Source organism: Salvelinus namaycush, chromosome 22 (assembly GCF_016432855.1).
Source record: "Salvelinus namaycush isolate Seneca chromosome 22, SaNama_1.0, whole genome shotgun sequence".
NCBI lineage: Eukaryota > Metazoa > Chordata > Actinopteri > Salmoniformes > Salmonidae > Salvelinus > Salvelinus namaycush.
In genome coordinates this window covers 21405793-21426083 of record NC_052328.1, presented here as the reverse complement: position 1 = coordinate 21426083, position 20291 = coordinate 21405793, and the positions used below count along the sequence as shown (strand labels likewise).

The 20291-nt window shown below is 40.2% G+C and overlaps 1 protein-coding gene across 1 annotated transcript in view; it reads right to left on the bottom strand.

The window, feature by feature from the left end:
• Positions 1–421: 421 nt before the first annotated feature.
• Positions 422–20291, bottom strand: part of LOC120017440 (VPS10 domain-containing receptor SorCS3-like) — a 64930-nt gene continuing 45060 nt past the window's right edge. Inside the window, exons 9-27 of the mRNA XM_038960186.1 lie at positions 20043–20222; positions 19625–19771; positions 18727–18829; positions 18341–18417; positions 18126–18220; positions 16770–16871; positions 14892–15009; positions 14467–14600; positions 13802–13915; positions 13455–13626; positions 12163–12346; positions 11739–11872; positions 11475–11598; positions 9602–9714; positions 9258–9389; positions 8919–9018; positions 7920–8025; positions 7582–7742; positions 422–432 (exon numbers count right to left, since the gene is read on the bottom strand). Coding sequence (XP_038816114.1) covers positions 422–432; positions 7582–7742; positions 7920–8025; positions 8919–9018; positions 9258–9389; positions 9602–9714; positions 11475–11598; positions 11739–11872; positions 12163–12346; positions 13455–13626; positions 13802–13915; positions 14467–14600; positions 14892–15009; positions 16770–16871; positions 18126–18220; positions 18341–18417; positions 18727–18829; positions 19625–19771; positions 20043–20222 — 2307 coding nt within the window. The remainder of the gene's footprint in view (positions 433–7581; positions 7743–7919; positions 8026–8918; positions 9019–9257; positions 9390–9601; positions 9715–11474; positions 11599–11738; positions 11873–12162; positions 12347–13454; positions 13627–13801; positions 13916–14466; positions 14601–14891; positions 15010–16769; positions 16872–18125; positions 18221–18340; positions 18418–18726; positions 18830–19624; positions 19772–20042; positions 20223–20291) is intronic.

Sequence of the window (20291 nt, the reverse complement as noted above, 5' to 3'; positions counted from 1 at the left end):
CAGTCCAGATCCGTCTACACTTGAAAGATCCAGACACAATGCATTTCAGACTACCTCCGGAGTTGGTTTCTTTTAATCAACTACACCTGTTTAAAAATGTGGGCACAATCAGGAATGTGGACAATATCAGGACAAAGGACACATGTTAGAATCAAGTATAAACGGAACTTATGGTTCATCAATTCAGATGTGTTTTTGGGTGATATCCTTCCATACCAGACAAAGTGAGTTGAAAGAATACATGTAAAAAATACTGGCAATATTAAGATCTAGAGGGTCAAACATAATGAACATGATCTTTTTTGGTTCAAGATTATCTGAAACTACATTTTTATTTGTATTTGTTTAACCTTTATTTTATCAGGGAGTCATAGTGAGACCAAGGTCTCTTTTACAGAAAATGCACACATCAATATAAATACTAAATATAAGCTGGAAGAAAAACACAGTCATAAAAATCAAACACATTCATCAGTAATAAGATCCTCAATCAGCTTTCTAAACTTGCCCTAAAGGGACCAGAACATCACATTTAAGAACATTTTGAAGACTGTCACACAAATAACGTGCAAGAAAACTTAAAGCTGATTTACCTAACTCAGTAGAGACCAAAGGAATTTCCAGAGTTAGCCATCCCTGAGAGCGGGTGTGGTAACTCGTATGTGTAAAGTTTAGTAATGATGTTCTGTATAGTGGTACTTTTTGTAAAAGGGTTTTATAAATGAAAACATAGCAATATATCAACCTAAAGTACGTGACGTCAAAGAGGGCCAACCAACTTTCTGGTAGAGAATGCAGTGATGAGTTCTAAAATTGTCGCCCGTAATAAAGCGCAGTGCGCATCTAACGGTTTTAATGAAGTGGCAGCTGCGTTCATAAAGATGTCGCTATAGTCTAGAACCGATAGGAACGTTGACTGAATAATCTGCTTTCTACTATTCAGCGAGAGGCAGGACCTATTTCTATAGATATTCTGTTTTGATTAGTTCATGAAAATAATTATTCCAACTGCCCCTAACAGTTGGTTGGATAACAGTTTGATTTAGATGCTGATAAACCTGAGTTAGTTACAGTAGATTTGAGATCTTATTAAGATGAGTAGGAGGAGAACCGATCTTGGAGAAAACGGACTGGGATTAGCTCATGATAAGGATCTTTAAGATAACCATCCACAGTTTTGTTTTTAACTGTAACAAGTGTTATTTAGCATACAATGTGTTCTAAGGTTTCATTTGCATATACTTGGGGGCCGACTGGGAGGACAATGAAGCCTGGAGTGTATCTAATGGACTAGTTTCACATTTTCCCCGCTGCTCAACAAATTAATTATCCCCTCTCCAGGATATCAACACACAGTCAAGCAGGATTTCCATAAGTGGAATAGCGCCTTGAATGAAAATATCCTACAACAATAGCTTGCAGCAATATTGTGTTAGACCCAGTGTAAAATTGACGAGCATGTTTCCTTTCATTGAGTACTGCATTATAGTATCTGCCTCTGCTACAGGAATGCAGTGCCAATAATTTGGAATGAGAAACTGAGGTAGAGTGAGACTCCCAGGGTCATGGAGCTGTTTGGCAATGATGGAGGTTGGTGACTGACATCATGGTGTTGAAATAGTGACACAAAAAAGTAAAGAGAGAGAAATAGAGACAGGGGGTGGTGAGAGAGAAAGAAATGCACTGGTTCAGAGCCAAACATTACTTCAATGTCAGGGGAATGAAATCTCACACAAACGTATCATACTTCTGGCAAAAATAAATAACTTCAGGGCCTATGATGAATAACAAGGAAGTGTTTGTGTGTGTGTGCATGTCCATGTGCGTGTGCGTGTGTGCATGTCTAGCCTTAGTTGGCAGATATAAGGAATATGTGTTCCAGCCAGGATTCACTCTGCAATACCTTTGGGGGTAATAGTGAAACAAAGATTCAGGAAGCTGGGGGGTGTTTGTGTTAGAGGCTGTCCCCATGACAGTACAGACAGACAACTCCTCTGACAGAGGACATGCATACATTATTTAATGGAAATAGCTTTGTTTCTCTATCACTTGTGTGGCAAATAGTTATTATAAGGTAGACTATCCCCGAACAATGGTGAATAACATGAAGCATTGGTCATGATAATTATGCTGGTTTCGTTAAAGTCTTGCGAACCGAGACACTTAATTCTCAGAATCCGTGCTTATGGAGAATGTAAAGCTTGGAACTTAAGGTTAGTTTCCTTTAAATATTTGTTTTCATCTCCATCAATATATGTAAAAAAACAACAACAACACACTTTCATAGAAAAATACATTTATTTTGAACAATTTGAAAATTGTATTTTGTTTACAGTAAGAAATGTGAAGTAAAAACTAAAATATTAGCTCCGCTAACAAAATGAACAATACAGTACAGCTCATGCGCTACAGCAACGTTTGCTACATGTTCAACAAGACCATCAGACAAATGTTTTATAAACAGTTTAATACTTTGACTAATCTTAAAATCACCATGATCAACACTACTTCTTCGTATTATCTTACATGTTACTGCTAAAAGGTGAATTATGACATGCTAGAAAAGGTGAACAATAGTATTGTACTTATTGTAAGATGAGCAGTAGGCTAATAAATAATACAAACTCTGTTCAATGTACCAAGCTTTTTGAATGGTCAGTTTAAGAAAAAATGTAGGCCTACATGTTTTGTATCGACCTGTACACATCCTAACAGCCTCAACTGTAGTCCAGAGATTGCTTACCAAGCAGCCACACTGATTTGTACACTGAACAAAAATATAAACGCAACATATAAAGTGTTGGTTCCATGTTTCATGGGCTGAAATAAAATATCCCAGAAATGTTCCATAAGCACAAAAAGCTTATTTCTCTCACATTCTGTTCACAAATTTGTTTATATTCCTGTTACTGAGCATTTCTCCTTTGCCGAGATAATCCATCCACCTGACAGGTGTGGCATATCAAGAAGCTGATTAAACAGCATGATTATTACATAGGTGCACCTTGTGCTGGGGACAATAAAAGGCCACTTTAAAATGTGCAGTTTTTCACACAACACAATGCCACAGTCTCAGTTTTAAAGGACGCATGCAACTGGCACGCTGACTGCAGGGATGTCCACCAGAGCTGTTGCCAGATAATTTAATGTTAATTTCTCTACCATAAGTTGCCGCCAACGTTGTTTAGAGAATTTGTCAGTCTGTCCATCGGCCTCACAACTGCAGACCACCTGTAACCATGCCAGCACAGGACCTCCACATCTGGCATCTTCACCTGTGCTGAGAAGTGTCTGGAATAAAGCCCTTTTGTGGGGAAAAACTAATTCTGATGGGCTGGGCCTGGCTCCCCATGGCTGCACCCCTGCCCAGTCATGTGAAATCCACATATTAGGGCCTAATGAATTCTTTCAATTGACTGATTTCCTTACATGAACTGTAACTCCTTATGTGAACTGTAATTCCTTATATGTACTGTAATTTATTGAACTGCATTATTGGTTAAGGGCTTGTAAGTAAGTATTTCACTTGTTGTATTTGGCGCATGTGACAAATAACATTTGATTTGAAACTGTTGCGTGTTGCATTTATATTTTTGTTCAGTATAGTATGCCTTTTGTCTTATTACCTACATTCCACCTCCCCTGTGCAATAGAACAATAGATGCAGTTGTCATTATCAAGAGAACATCCGTGAGATAATCATGTTGAGCTAAATAATTAATTAGCAATACAATCTGGCACTTAAGAACACAATATTTTTTTGTTCAACAATGGCATTTTCTAATGCCAAATACAACATCCACAGATGTCAAATTACACTTCTTCAATACTGAAATGATGTATATACACTAAATAATATATTCTCCTGCTATATAGTAGATTTCTAAAGTCTTGTGAAATACATATTTAGTAGCAGTTCTCAGCGACCAAAGGAAATGGTGAAAACAAAGATTTTTTAAGTTGGCACATTGAAACACCATAATCTGTACTTACAGTACTCAGAATCTAATTTCTTAGACATTAGTACAAGTAGGAAATTCTCTTGTGATCACTCTCTCCCCATTTCTTCCATATTCTCCTGGTGATAGAATACATAAATCAAAGTAGAATTATTATGAATAGTGACCCCAAAGACACTATTGTCACCAACCCCTCAATAATAGAATGTTTTGATGTTGGCAGCATTTTGTGGATCTTTGTGTCGCCTACCAACTAAACTAGCATAGGAACCACTGCAGGCATCAGAGTAATCATGGAATCTTAGCAGACAGACAACAGGTGGTCAATTCATTGAATCTAATGGTACAAATAACATTTCCTGTATTGCTCTGCCCATTGAAAATAAAAAGTTGGAAGGCAACAGAAGAGAAATCAATCTGTCTCAGATCACCAAGGTCTGCTGGAGGAGAGACCTGCTGTGAGATGAAGATTGGCCAAAGTGCTGACCTCCCAAAAAGCCTCCAGCCCAAATGTCTATCAGGACCACTGCAGTGCCACAATTGTCAAAAACAGTTAGCAGTCCCCTGCTTTAACAACCCAAAGTGGTTTCCCTATGTCAACCTTTATGCTTCATGCTTACAGAAGCTTATGGTGCAGATTGAATTGGAAAGTAGGCCTATACCGTAAATCTTTCTGTATCTTGTAGTGGCTTATGATGACACTTGAGATGTACACAATGCTTGCCATTGCAATCCATAATTCTGACAGAACTCATATCTGACACAAACCTATTCTGATAGAATATAAGGTAAAATGGATTTCTAGAGAGTGCTTCACTGTGGTTTTTATTGCAGCTCGCTTGATGCATTAGCCATTTCTTAGAAAATGTGTGAGTTAGCTAACTAGATAATTATGGCTTTTTAACTTGCTGTCCAAGCAAAGATGAAAACATAATACAATGTTTCAATTATACTTTTTGTTTTACCCAACGCATTAGGCGTGATTAATTGATAAAATTGCGTGCTTGACTGGGTCCGAACGAGCTTGATGTATATTACGGCATTTTACAATACAACTTTATTGTCCATATGTTACATAGCACGATGGAAATGTGTCTTCTGCTCTGTATGTTATGTGTGGACAGCTGATTTACATACAGTCCCAGTCAAAAGTTTGGACACATCTACTCATTCTGGGTTTTTTCTTTATTTGTACTATTTTCCACATTGTAGAATAATAGTGAAGACATCAAAACTATGAAATAACACATATGGAATCATGTAGTAACCAAAAAAGTGCTAAACAAATCAACATACACTACCGTTCAAAAGTTTGGGGTCACTTAGAAATGTCCTTGTTTTTGAAAGAAAAGCAACATTTATGTCCATTAAAATAACATCAAATTGATCAGAAATACAGTGTAGACTTGGTATTTGGTATTTTATTAGGATCCCCATTAGCTGTTGCAAATGCAGCAGCTACTCTTCCTGGGGTCCACACAAAACATGAAACATAATACATAATGACATAATACAGAACATCATAAAACAAGAACACCTCAAGGACAGAACTACATACATTTAAAAAAAGTCACATGTAGCCTACATATAGGGGAGAGGCGTTGTGCCACGAGGTGTTGCTTTATCTGTTTTTTGTAACCACGTTTGCTGTTTATTTGAGCAATATGAGATGGAAGGAAGTTCCATGCAATAAGGGCTCTATATAATACTGAACGTTTTCTTGAATTTGTTCTGGTTTTGGTGACTATGAAAATACCCCTGGTGGCATGTCTGGTGGGATAAGTGTGTGTGTCAGAGCTGTGTGTAAGTTGACTATGCAAACAATTTGGGATATTCAACACATTGTTTCTTATAATGTTGTAAATGACTATTGTAGCTGGAAACGGGGGATTTTTAATGGAATATCTGTCACGACTTCCTCCGGAGTCGGTCCCTCTCCTTGTTCGGGCGACGTTCGGCGGTCGACGTCACCGGTCTTCTAGCCATCGCCAATCCACCTTTCATTTTCCATTTGTTTTGTCTTGTCTTCCCACACACCTGGTTTCAATTCCATCAATTACATGTTGTGTATTTAACCCTCTTTTCCCCACATGTCCTTGTCCTTGTCCGGTTTTGTTTATTGTAAGTCCTTGTGCACGTTATGTCTGGGGTTTTGTCCCATTGTATATATATTGTTTTGTTCACAGTAATTTTTATCATTAAACTGCGCCGTTGAAACACTGTCTTAGCTCTCCTGCGCCTGATTTCTCTACCGCCAGTACGCACGCCTTACAATATCTACATAGGCGTACAGAGGCCAATTATCTGCAACCATCACACCTGTGTTCCAATGGCACGTTGTGTTAGCAAATCCAAGTTTATCATTTTAAACGGCTAATTGATCATTAGAAAACCCTTTTGCAATTATGTTAGCACAGCTGAAAGCTGTTGTTCTGTTTAAATAAGCAATAAAACTGTCCTTCTTTAGACAAGTTGAGTATCTGGAGCATCAGCATTTGTGGGTTCGATTACAGGCTCAAAATGGCCAGAAACAAAGACCTGGCTCTGAAACTCGTCAGCCTATTCCTGTTCTGAGAAATGAAGGCTTTTCCATGCGAGAAATTTCCAAGAAACTGAATATCTCGTACAACTCTGTGTACTACTCCCTTCACAGAACAGCGCAAACTGACTCTAACCAGAATAGAAAGAGGAGTGGGAGGCCCCAGTGCACAACTGAGCAAGAGGACAAGCACATTAGAGTATCTAGTTTGAGAAACAGACGCCTCACAAGTCCTCAACTGACAGCTTCATTAAATAGTACCCGCAAAACACCACTCTCAACGTCAACAGTGAAGAGGCGACTCCGAGATGCTGGCATTCTAGGCAGAGTTCCTCTGTCCAGTGTCTGTGTTTTCATTTTATTGGCCAGTCTGAGATATGGCATTTTCTTTGCAACTCTGCTGGTGACACTTTGCTGATGACACTGTCTGTGATTTATTTAGAATTCAAGGCACACTTAACCAGCATGGCTACCACAGCATTCTGCAGCGATACGCCATCCCATCTGGTTGCGCTTAGTGGGACTATCATTTGTTTTTCAACAGGACAATGACCCAAAACACCTCCAGGCTGTGTAAGGGCTATTTGTCCAAGAAGGAGAGTGATGGAGCAATGCATCAGATGATCTGGCCTCCACAATCACCCGGCCTCAACCCAAATGAGATGGTTTGGGATGAGTTGGACCACAGAGTGAAGGAAAAGCAGCCAACAAGTGCTCAGCATATGTGGGAACTCCTTCAAGACTGTTGGAAAAGCATTCCAGGTGACTACCTCATGAAGCTGGTTGAGAGAATGCCAAGAGTGTGCAAAGGGTGGCTTCTTCAAAGAACACTTTTTTGCTTAACACTTTTTTGGTTACTTCATGATTCCATGTGTGTTATTTCATAGTGTTGATGTCTTCACTATTATTCTATAATGTAGAAAAGAGTCAAAATAAAGAAAAACCCTGGAATGAGTAGGTGTGTCCAAACGTTGACTGGTACTGTAGGCTACGACATGTGATAATATTCTTGGGAGCCTGGCTCTGAAGGCCTAGATCCAATAGGCAGGTCTGTTATTGTTCTAGACGCTAAGTCAAACTTACCTCTGCTCCTGATCTTCAGTTCTTTCTCCATGAGTTCCTTCTCTGTGGGGAACTCACTGAGCTTCATCTTGGACATGGTATTGTTCTGCCCGACTGTGCCAATCATCTCCGGCTCCTTTTCCTGGTTCTCCTCAGCCTGGACATGGATCCAAGGGATTTTCCTAACAAGCCAAACACCACTCGACTGACGTCATGCAAACTTAACCTGCAGTACTGTAAGAACTTCACTTATGTGTTAATAGTTGAGAGTATAATGTGGCTTCCGAATGCCACTAAGACAAAATAAGACAAAATAGGTTGACTGTAACCAACCAATCAATATTATAATGAGAACATACCTTTTCAACTTGAAGATGAAGAACGCAGCTAAACCAACAAATGCCACAGATAGCAACATCAGCATGACTGAGCTACTGTGAATAGGGTTGGAGTAAACCAGAGGTGCTGGGGAAAGACAGAGAAAGACCAGTTTCTGCTTTAGCCAATTCCTTTGTTGATATCATTTATTTAATGTAGTATTGTCTTTGTGTTGTCTATAACTGTTCGGTACTGTGTCATGTACGTTTTGCGTGGACCCCAGGAAGAGTAGCTGCTGCATAAGGGATCCTAATAAACTAAAAAAATCATGCCAAACACACAAAAAAGACTTGGAGAAAAACAAGGGGAGAAACCAGCAAATATTCAAACATTTTCACGTAGTATGAGCCCATTAGGTCTGAGCGGTTCAGAAGGAGCGGTATCTGTCATGTGCCATTTTAAGACGGCATACAAAGGGCCTCCATACATGAGGTCGCACTCTATCTCCCCATGCATCTGAAAGGTTTGTGCTTAGTCATGGCTTTAAGTGCTGAGGCGTATTATTCTGAGTATGTATTAGCCCACCCCTCCCAAACCATATTTCTCTCTTCCAAGATGAGACCAGTGAAGTTGATGACCTTTCCATAGCATTTTAAAGGCTTCTCAGACCTTTCCATGCAAACACAAGTGAAGACAGATCAATCGCTGGATGAAAAGGGTAAAGTAATGTGTGCTTGATCGACACGTTTTGGTGATATGCTAATATCCAAATGACCCCACTGATTTCCAAGGTGCATACTAAAGATACCCGTTGTTAATCGTATTATTGATGGCAATGACTCCAAGACACTCTACTGTAATAAGATAGTTATAAAAGGGATTCAATGGAAAATGTCCATCAATATCTGCTGTTGACATTAGTTGACATTGGCTGGTGAATTGAGTGTCAGTACAGTGCTTATTATAGTATTTTGAATTGTTTATGTATTGTTATTTTGCACTTTATACTGTGAAAGAGACAAAGAAAAACTGCAACTTACCCAAAGTTAGCTGTGTGATGTAAACAATTATTTGAGTGTCAGCTTTCAACTCAAACTGGACCAATCCTTGGTTCAGGGCATTTATAACAAGGTTTGATATCTGTTTGACATAATAGACAAATTACTTGGCACCCCAAAATGTGCATTTGCAAAGATTATTCTTTTTCAAATTTGAATAAAAGTTTATGATAACATTCTCTTGGAAAACCAATTAAGTCAGTTAAACCCCATTGTTTATACAAATGTGGATTTTGAGCAGATGAATTAGACGATTAGATCTGTTCTAGAAGATTTCCAAAAAGACAAACTCTTGTAAGATGTCAAGCAAAATATGCTTACACTCACTAAGTCCTCTTTGTTCCGCTTCCCAGGTTCAGGCAACTGTGTCTCAGGCAGGATAAATAGTTCTGCTGTTGTTGGAACACCTGGAAACAACGATACCAACAGCCGTTCCTCTGGAAATCCAGAAACCTGTAATAACAGTCTTACAGTCAAACATACACACTGCTATTGTGGGAAAACACATGATACTAAACATCTATGTTTACTTTACTTCCTTATTGTGTCACATTGAATGAAGTAATCCTCTTAATGTCTCATGTTTTGAAATTGTTAAGACCATAAAAGACATTGCTTGACAACCTCATGTCGACTGTCGTCCCAGAGGGAACTTCTTCCTGTACCTGTGATACAGCTGTCCTCACCACGCGGCCCACGTCCTCTCTCCACTCCGGGATGTCAGGGTTGTGCTCGTCCAAAGCCGGAGAGAACGATAACAGCAGGGATTTGAAGAAATCTGTTATACATGGAGGATGCTGCATGAACCCTCTACCACAAAGTGTTTCCGTGTGGCAATGTACCATTAAGAATTCTTCAGTTTGCTCAGAATTGCTTTTGATCTGACATGAATTTACAATTTCTTCTTGTTCCTCATGGCATGGAGGTGACTAGCTGGGAGTAGAGGTGACTAGCTGGGAGTAGAGGTGACTAGCTGGGAGTAGAGATGACTAGCTGGGAATAGACGTGACTAGCTGGGAGTAGAGGTGACTAGCTGGGAGTAGAGGTGACTAGCTGGGAGTAGACGTGACTAGCTGGGAGTAGAGGTGACTAGCTGGGAGTAGAGGTGACTAGCTGGGAGTAGAGATGACTAGCTGGGAGTAGACGTGACTAGCTGGGAGTAGAGGTGACTAGCTGGGAGTAGAGGTGACTAGCTGGGAGTAGAGGTGACTAGCTGGGAGTAGAGGTGACTAGCTGGGAGTAGAGGTGACTAGCTGGGACTAGAGGTGACTAGCTGGGAGTAGAGGTGACTAGCTGGGAGTAGAGGTGACTAGCTGGGAGTAGAGGTGACTAGCTGGGAATAGACGTGACTAGCTGGGAGTAGAGGTGACTAGCTGGGAGTAGAGCTGACTAGCTGGGAGTAGAGGTGACTAGCTGGGAGTAGACGTGACTAGCTGGGAGTAGAGGTGACTAGCTGGGAGTAGAGGTGACTAGCTGGGAGTAGAGGTGACTAGCTGGGAGTATAGATTACTGGCTGGGAGTAGAGGTGACTAGCTGGGAGTAGAGGTGACTAGCTGGGAGTAGACGTGACTAGCTGGGAGTAGACGTGACTAGCTGGGAGTAGAGGTGACTAGCTGGGAGTAGAGGTGACTAGCTGGGAATAGAGGTGACTAGCTGGGAGTAGAGGTGACTAGCTGGGAGTAGAGGTGACTAGCTGGGAGTAGAGGTGACTAGCTGGGAGTAGAGGTTACTAGCTGGGAGTAGAGGTTACTAGCTGGGAGTAGAGGTTACTAGCTGGGAGTAGAGGTGACTAGCTGGGAGTAGAGGTGACTAGCTGGGAGTAGAGGTGACTAGCTGGGAGTAGAGGTGACTAGCTGGGAGTAGAGGTGACTAGCTGGGAGTAGAGGTTACTAGCTGGGAGTAGAGGTGACTAGCTGGGAGTAGAGGTGACTAGCTGGGAGTAGAGGTGAGTAGCTGGGAGTAGACGTGACTAGCTGGGAGTAGAGGTGACTAGCTGGGAGTAGAGGTTACTAGCTGGGAGTAGAGATGACTAGCTGGAAGTAGAGGTGACTAGCTGGGAGTAGAGGTGACTAGCTGGGAGTAGAGGTGACTAGCTGGGAGTAGAGGTGACTAGTTGGGAGTAGAGGTGACTAGCTGGGAGTAGAGGTGACTAGCTGGGAGTAGACGTGACTAGCTGGGAGTAGACGTGACTAGCTAGGAGTTGGGGTTGACTAGCTGGGAGTAGAGGTGACTAGCTGGGAATAGATGTGACTAGCTGGGAGTAGAGGTGACTAGCTGGGAGTAGAGGTGACTAGCTGGGAGTAGAGGTTACTAGCTGGGAGTAGAGGTGACTAGCTGGGAGTAGAGGTGACTAGCTGGGAGTAGAGGTGACTAGCTGGGAGTAGAGGTGACTAGCTGGGAGTAGAGATGACATCCACATTGTCACTAACAAGGAGGCAGTTTTTACATGAACATAGAAGATGGGTGATTAAAATGTTGCATACCTACGTTACATTCATATTACCAATAAAGACATTCGAAGGACTCCTTCCCACTCACCTTTGACAATGATGACCTTGGTATCCTGCAGTATGTTGCACCCAGAAGACACTTGGACCATGATCCTGTTCATGCCTTCCTTCCAAAACGTGTACGAGATGCTTCCATCCAAGGTTATTAAGGGCTGGGTTTCGCAAGATAAAGAGAATGGCATAGAAAACTGCACAACCTTGCCTTTTCCAGCACACATGGAAAACACAAAGGACCAAAATAACTGTCTGCAAATAAACTCAAGGTCAGAGTAATTGGGTGAAGGAACCTCACCTCGGAGCTGTTTTCAAACCACCAGAAGAAGGTGAGTGTTCTGTGGTGGACAGGCCAGACCACAGCCGTTAGGTTAGCTTCTTTCTTCCTGATGGCAACAATAGGAGCTGAGAGATACACACGCTCCACTGGGCCTGAGACACACCAAAGCACACAAGAGAAGCACATTGGCCAATACAAACTGAAAGCAGTCTTTTTGGGAACAGTAAATTGGTTAGTTGACCAAAACAACAAAATCAAACAGCTTCATAAGCACTTAACATTCAATCCATTAAAGGTTGTTGTAGGTCAATCTATAGTTGGTGACATATGATCATCCGTAATCTATGCTGGTGTCAGTAGTTTACTGTGGTAACATGCTTGGGCAGGAAAAGTAATTAAACCACATTAGACATAAGAGAACCAGTGTTTCTCATTGACATACTGGTGATGTGTAGGAACATGGAGCTAATGTCATAACCCTGGCTGTTCTCTGCATGTGCTGTCACTCTGAAGATCCCATCTTCTCTATAGCTGTGTTTGATTCCATCGCCTCTCCGGCTCAGGTTGTACATGAACGTGATGCCGTCCCCAAAGTCTAGCTGGATATAAGTCCACAATGAGTTTCCCTGGAGACAAGAAGTAAGACAGGCATCATTAGTCAAAACAGATTATGTTATGACACTGCATTATCTTTCACATGGAAGAGCTGTCTATGGAAATACTTGGGGTGAGATTTGAGATTAGACATTGGAGAAGTACAGGGACCAGGTTTTCTAAACTTTTAAATCAGAATCAGAATGAGCCGGATTCTGTAATCCTCTTTTTTTGCTATCCAGGATCAGATCAATCTGGCCATTTCTTTGCCATTTTTTTCAGAAAATAATCGAATAGGATCTTTCTGATCCAGATACCACAATATCAAGATCACAGAATCCGGATATTCAGTGGTTTGAACAGGCCTACACCTTGCCATCTACTGGGCAGGTTATGGGACTACTTCTACACTGTCATAGGGAAACAGAGATGAGTAAACTACATGAACAAATGTACCTAGACTATAAATAATAGAGCCTGCATATCACTTATAAGTAAGTACATTTATTTGAAACTTCTCAATATAACAACATATCTATACTGCGATCAATTAAACAAAATTCAACGTTGGTTATCAGATGTAAGAACGTTTTTAAAAACCTTGTCACCTTAGTTACGTTGACATTTCTTTTTTTGTAGAGCTTTCACCTTTCTAAATCCACCCTGAATCCATCCTTCATGTGGTGTCAAGATAATCCAGATTTTGGGCATCAAAACTATCCCAATCACTATTTTTGAGTTTTGAAAAACACAAACACTTAATTCAACCCTGTTTAAAGGTGGGATTGGATGACCAAATCTGTATCCCTATCAGAATCACCTTTTTCAGTTTTGTAAAAACCCAATTCTAACATTTAGTCCTATTCGATTGCCGAAATATGATCAGATAACTTTGGAAAAATTGGGCCCTAAATTTTCTATAAAGATAGAAAGCCAAACAGACACAGACAAATGTAGTGAGTCATAGTGCTTTCATCCCAAAACCAGACGAGAAAAATTCAGGCTCTGGGGACGTCACGTCAACCAACACTTCAAAAGCACAAGATAATCCAGGACAAACATCCACAGTTTACTGATGAAATAATAATAATATGGCTAGTAATGGCACAGTTTCAGTTAGTGGTGGGAGAGGAAACTCACATCGTCCAGATACACCAGGAAGGTGACATTACTGCCCACGGTGGCGGTGAGCTCTCCCTGGCTGGTAGTCAGTCTGAGGCCTCTGGGAGGCCTGGGGGAACAATGCTGTTTCCTGGGGGAGTACACATCCTTCCCTCCCTCTTTGCAATTATTGGACAAAACCTTTCTGTACCTGAACATTCACAGCATAGATGTACTTTTAGAATGGAGAGTGAGACTAGGTTTAATGTGATCTCACAATGCAGAGAGAGTCATTTGCTGAACAAAGGGCCCTATCAAATCACAGCACAGAGTGTTATTTTGCCCAAGGAAGGAAGGAATTAGGGACAGTACTACAAGTTACCTACCCTGTGCTGTTGAGGTAGTTATGGCTAGTGCTACAGCTTCTTGGCACAGTGCTTGGGTTGAACCAAAAAGCAGGGGTACACTTTCCATCGGCTTGACGTTCATACCCATAATCACTGTAAAACATGAGACATTTCAGTCTCCTTTCCCCTATCTGTCACGAAAAAGTATTTTCAGTTGAACGATAGGTAAGACTTAGTGCTAGTATGACTACATGGTTTAAAATCATAACTAGAGACATGACTATTGTCAGACATGTAGGATCAAAGAGAATTTCAGACAGAAAGATAAGACATTTAGAATTCATTTAGCAATTACTTACTTATTAATTGGATGATGATAAATCATTTGACATTATGTAAATTAGACCAGCCTGTTAGTCATATTCACAATTTTCAAACTATAATTGGATTGTGTGTATGCATGAACAGTGGCTATATGCAATAAACTAGAGAACATGTTGGGAATTGAAGAGGTATAAAGTTGAGCAAACTAATATTTGTGGTGGTTAGATGTGTGATTGGGAGGGCTGTTAAGTCTGTCAGGCTCCAATAATTAAGAAACAATTACATTTAATGTCCAGCAGAGTGTTGGGTCAATGGGTTACACTTACAATGCCCTTGACTATTCACTGACGTAACAAATGAGGAAGTCTACCATTACTTGCCATTCAAAATCATATGTCCTGCAGATGCATGGTTCTGAGGATATGACTCGGGAGTAGTCCTGGGCCAGCATACAGCGGTTACCCGGCCTCCGTTTCATAAAGGTCTGCTTCTCTCCCATCACACAGGGCTCTCCCTATCAAACAACATGACATGTCATTCCCTGTGGGGAATTTCATTACATTGATTCAATGTTTTTTAGTGCTCAACAGTCTGAAATTATACTGTATGAATATACAATGTGATTCAGCGTGTGTGTGTGTGTGTGTGTGTGTGTGTGTGTGTGTGTGTGTGTGTGTGTGTGTGTGTGTGTGTGTGTGTGTGTGTGTGTGTGTGTGCATTCATGTGCTGTGTTTACAGTTACAATAAACGAACATGCCCATCTTGATGTTGGCATCAAATCAATAACTTTCAATATGTCTTTTACCTTGTTATGTAGGTGCCAAGTCTGATAATCTCCATCCATGCATCTCCTGCTAAAGATGGCTTTGTAGTCAATCTTTATCAGCTGCCATTCTGAAACACGGCTTAAGTGTCCAGTGAAACTTAAATCAACAAAACAAAACATTAGGTAAGTTGTTTGCCTCATTGTCTTTGTCGCTTGTAAAATTAACTTCTTATTGCTGCAATCCCGTTAACGGGATCGATATGACAACAGCCAGTTAAAGTGCAGGGCGCCAAATTCAAACAACAGAAATCTCATAATTAAAATTCCTCAAACATACATGTATTTTATACCATTTTAAAGGTAATCTTGTTGTTAATCCCACCAAAGTGTCCGATTTCAAATAGGCTTTACAGCGAAACCACCACAAACGATTATGTTAGGTCACCGCAAAATCACAGAAAAACACAGCCATTTATACAGCCAAAGACAGGAGTCACAAAAAGCAGAAATAGAGATAAAATGAATCACTAACCTTTGATGATCTTCATCAGATGACACTCATAGGACTTCATGTTAGGCAATACATATGTTTTATTCGATAAAGTTTATATTTATATCCAAAAACCTCAGTTTACATAGGGGCCATGTTCAGAAATGCGTCCAAAATATCCGGAGAAATTGCAGAGAGCCACGTCAAATAACATAAATACTCATCATAAACTTTGATGAAAGATAAATGTTTTACATAGAATTAAAGATACACTAAAGATCAGATTTCAAAAAGCTTTACGGCAAAAGCACAATATTCAATAATCTGAGAACAGCGTTCAACCACAAAAGGAAGCCATACAGTTACCCGCCAAATTGTGCAGTCAACAAAACTCATAAAAAGCATTATAAATCTTCACTTACCTTTGCTGATCTTCGTCGGAATGCACTCCCAGGACTCCCACAAGAAATGTTTGTTTTGTTCGGTAAGGTCCATCATTTATGTCCAAATAGCTATTTTTGTTAGCGTGTTTGGTAAACAAATCCAAAGTCAGGAAGCACGTTCACTAAAAGCAGACGAAATGTCAAAAAGTTCCGTAACAGTCACTAGAAATATGTCAAACGATGTATTGAATCAATCTTTAGAATGTTTTTAACATAAGTCTTCAAAAATGTTCCAACCGGAGAATTACATTGACTTCAGATGTGCGATGGAACAGAGCTCCCTCTCATGTGATCTCGCATGGTCAGAGCATGGTCAGGTCATGGTAGACTTGACTAATTCCTGTGTCCTTTGGCCCCACTTCACAGTAGAGGCATCAGACAAGGTTCTACAGACTGTTGACATCTAGTGGAAGCCGTAGGAAGTGCAAACTCATCCATATCCCACTGTGTATTCAATAGGGGCTGGGTTGAAAATCGAACAACCTCAGATTTCCCACTTCCTGTTTGGATTTTTTCTCAGGTTTTTGCCTGCCATAAGAGTTCTGTTATACTCACAGACATCATTCAAACAGTTTTAGAAACTTCAGAGTGTTTTCTATCCAATAGTAATAATAATATGCATATATTAGCAACTGGGACTGAGGAGCAGGCAGTTTACTATGGGCCTTTCATCCAAGCTACTCAATACTGCCCCTGCAGCCATAAGAAGTTTTAAGTTGCTGGGTCTGCTCAGACCAGTATATTGCTGCTGTGGCTGAGACGCACAAACTAAACACAAACAAAAATAATATATATGCAAACACAATTACGTGTATCGCACCTCTGGGCAAACAAAACATTGTAAATTGAGAAATTAAGTGTAAACGCTATTTATCCATTCATGCATAATAACAACACTATTTTACTCTCATAACCAGATGAGCTGGAATCTAGAATATGAGGTCTGTGTTTACTTAATGTTGGCCAAATCCCGACTCCACTTACGTGATGATGTGATTCTCTGGCTGCATGAGAACTCCATCCAGAAACAAAGGAGCCAGAGAGAAACTGTGGCGATCCCATTTCTTACCCTCGTCCAGACTTACCCTGTTTCACAACACAGGACAACAACTATTAACATCTGATTGAATACATAATGTAGTTATTAGTTTCAAGTTTCAAGTTTTAATGTCACATGCACAAGTACAGTGACATGCCTTTCTTGCAAACTCAAAACAAGGACTACGTTAGCAATGGTATAATTACAATTATAAACTGGGTGGTTTGAGCCCTGAATTCTGATTGGCTGACAGCCATGGCATATCAGACCGTATACCACGGATATGACAAAACATTTAGTTTCACTGCTCTAATTATGTTGGTAACCAGTTTATAATAGCTATAAGGCTCCTTGAGGTTTTGTTGCGTCGTGCGTAAGAACAGCCCTTAGCCGTGGTATATTGGCCGTACACCACACCTCTGGCCTTATTGCTTAAGTACACCACAATTCCAAAAGACGTAACTCTATGGCATCTTTGTAATCTTTGTAAGGTGTGACAATGAAAAGAGTTTAATAACAGATAATATTTCTGACCATTTCTACAAACAGAGGTCAACAAAATGTGTCCAAATTCCTAGTGTTACTGCTCTTAAGACAGTAAGATACATTCTCACCATGACGTAGATGAAAAATGAAGTACCCTTATCAGCTTGTTCTCTATGTGGGAAATGATCCCAACTACGCACTCAACAATGGAACTAATGTTTCACGGGTCTAGGTAAATGTCGAAGGCAACAAAACATAAAAAAATTGATATGGCTCACGCTCTAACAATTGAGGGACTTAAATCACCTTTCACAGATCTTAATTGATTGTGACACTGTTTCAGTGCGGGGGACATCAAAGTATCTGGTGTGACAGAGTTCCAAAAACACAAGGACCCAGGCCAACAAAGTCCCTCGGTACTTCAAACCTGTACTTGGCTACATTTGCATAAAAGCTCTCGAAAATACCCACGAACAGTACAAAGCGGTAACAGCCATTTTTTGGTTGAAAGGATTCTGACAGTTTTGATGTGGTGAGAGAAACAGTTACAATTGCTGGAGATAGACATCCCATGCAAACGTACCTTGCCAATCAGCATTTCAAAGGCTAAATATAATCGTATGCAACAACAACACCAAAACTGAAATCAAAATGAAATTAATTGTGTCCTGAAATAGGAACTTCAGCATTAGTCTCAACGTTTTGCGCACCAGTTTCTGAAATCAACTGGTAAGTTACAGTATAACGCATCTTTACATACAGTGAATATCATTATTATACTCCCATACGCTGTAGTAGAATTACAGTGAACGTACCATACGTGCCGGATGGGTACTGTTGCAACTAAAGAAACTGCAACTAAAGCACCTCCATTGTCAAGAAACCAAACACCGAGTTCTTCTTCAAAAATCTAAAGAAGGTAGAAGACAATAAACATGATTTACATCAGAAGTTGTTCACATTCAAAATGCAAATTTTAGACAAAACTAACTGAAGTTGGAGCCCATTTTGAGGCACAGATCGGTCTCACCTGTCTCCAGCTATTTCCAGCATCAGATGTTATAAACATTCCAAGGTTAGTGGAGGACAGCTCTGTACCAATGTTGCCTGAAAACAAAAACAAATATATGAATTCATATACCGATATATTTGCATAGTAAAGACACATATTTTCAAAGAAAACAAACCTGCATAACATCATCACAGCTATGCAGCTTTTAATTTTTTATAAATTGAAGGACCTGATCTCATTATAAACACGTTTATTGATCTGTATTCCGTTTACAGATTTTTTACATTTCTACCACATATAAAAGTTTGCACAACGTTTTCTTTTAACAGCTGTGCCTACCTTTACTAATTTGTTGGTTGAACAGAGAAACAGGCATTATCAACCTATTTCCACTTCTGTCCTACCTGTAGCTACAATGATCCCAGGTGCTGAGTCCATGCTGAAGATGCGTCCAGGCAGGTAAGGGTTCACTGGCGTATCCAGGTGCAGATGCAGAGAACAAAATGGCTGCCAAAACAAACACAATGGTTTCAATTTAGATATAGACGTAAACCAAGACACCAAATCAAACATCTTATTCGGATCCATATCTGACTCATTTATATTTGACTGTATTCAAACTGCGCAAACTAATCTCTATTTAAAAAGGAGGTTTACAAAGACCATTTATGGAACAAATACACTTTTTTAATCTTTTCTACCAACAGATTGAAACTGCCTGCAGAGGACATTGGAGCTGGCATTTCCATTTTAAAGCCATGTAATTAAAAAATCCTCAAGATGCAAAGATAAATCTGACAAACTTGTTTCATTTACTGATAAATCTGAATCACTCATCTCTCTGATTCAGCCACTTTGTGAAACATTAATAGAAGCTTTTACAAACCCAGAAGGGAGGCCAGAGTACAACGGGCATTTGAACGACACAGACAAAAACAGTGTTATATCAATAATTCCTCTCATTATTTCCTAAATGCATAATATGTGCATATTATGTTATTAACTCGCTTTTAACATTTCAAATGATTGTATCATTTAAATTAATATCAAACATATCTAACCCAGAACACCACTAACTGTCATTAACTGTAATGTATCTGCACAGTGATTACTGGAGGCAAATTGAAATAGTTGAGGTTAATGGAGATTTTGACACACTTTGTGGACTAGCAACTGCCATGAACAACTACAACTCTTAAATCAATGAGCTTTGGTTGGATTGGAACATTTGATGAATGAATTTGTTCAGAAGCCGAATGAATTTGGTCATCATCCACCACGCCATCCATAACTTCAACTCACCAGGATGCAGTGGAGACTGTTTCCAGCCACATCAGTGTTGGGGGCTTGCAGCAGGGCCCAGGTCTGACCCTTGTTATAGGTGATGGATGTCTTCACTTCATGGCCCACCAATTTGTTGGCTAGAAATATGCCATTTATTCCTTCTACCTAGAATGACAATAAGCCAAATGGATAAAACAAAAGAGGTATCGCATTGAGAGAGAGAGTGTATGTCATTATTTTAAACAATAACTTCATGGTTATGAAAATTCCTTGGACTGCGCAAAACTACAGTGGAGATGAAATCATACACAGGAAGTATGCCTTTCAGAGGTACTAAACAAACGTTACTTAACATAGTAATATGGTACACCTAAGAGCACCTTATGGAGGTTGTTCCACAGGCTGAGTGTCTTACATACACATACAATAGATGTACCTTATACAGGTCGACCAGTAAATTTCCGCCTGGCTCTCTTCTGGTCCGGAGGTTCTCTAGAGACAGAGTGAAGTAGACCCCTGGAGAGTCTGAGATATACAGGCTGTAGGTGTCATTCTGGTTCCACTCCTGTACAGCAGAAAACACCTGCTTCTCATTTGTACTGATGATGTGCATGTCCTGTTAGAGGAGCGAGAGATGGTGAAAGGATGAACATACGGGAAGGTAGGTAGAGACAAATAGATAGAC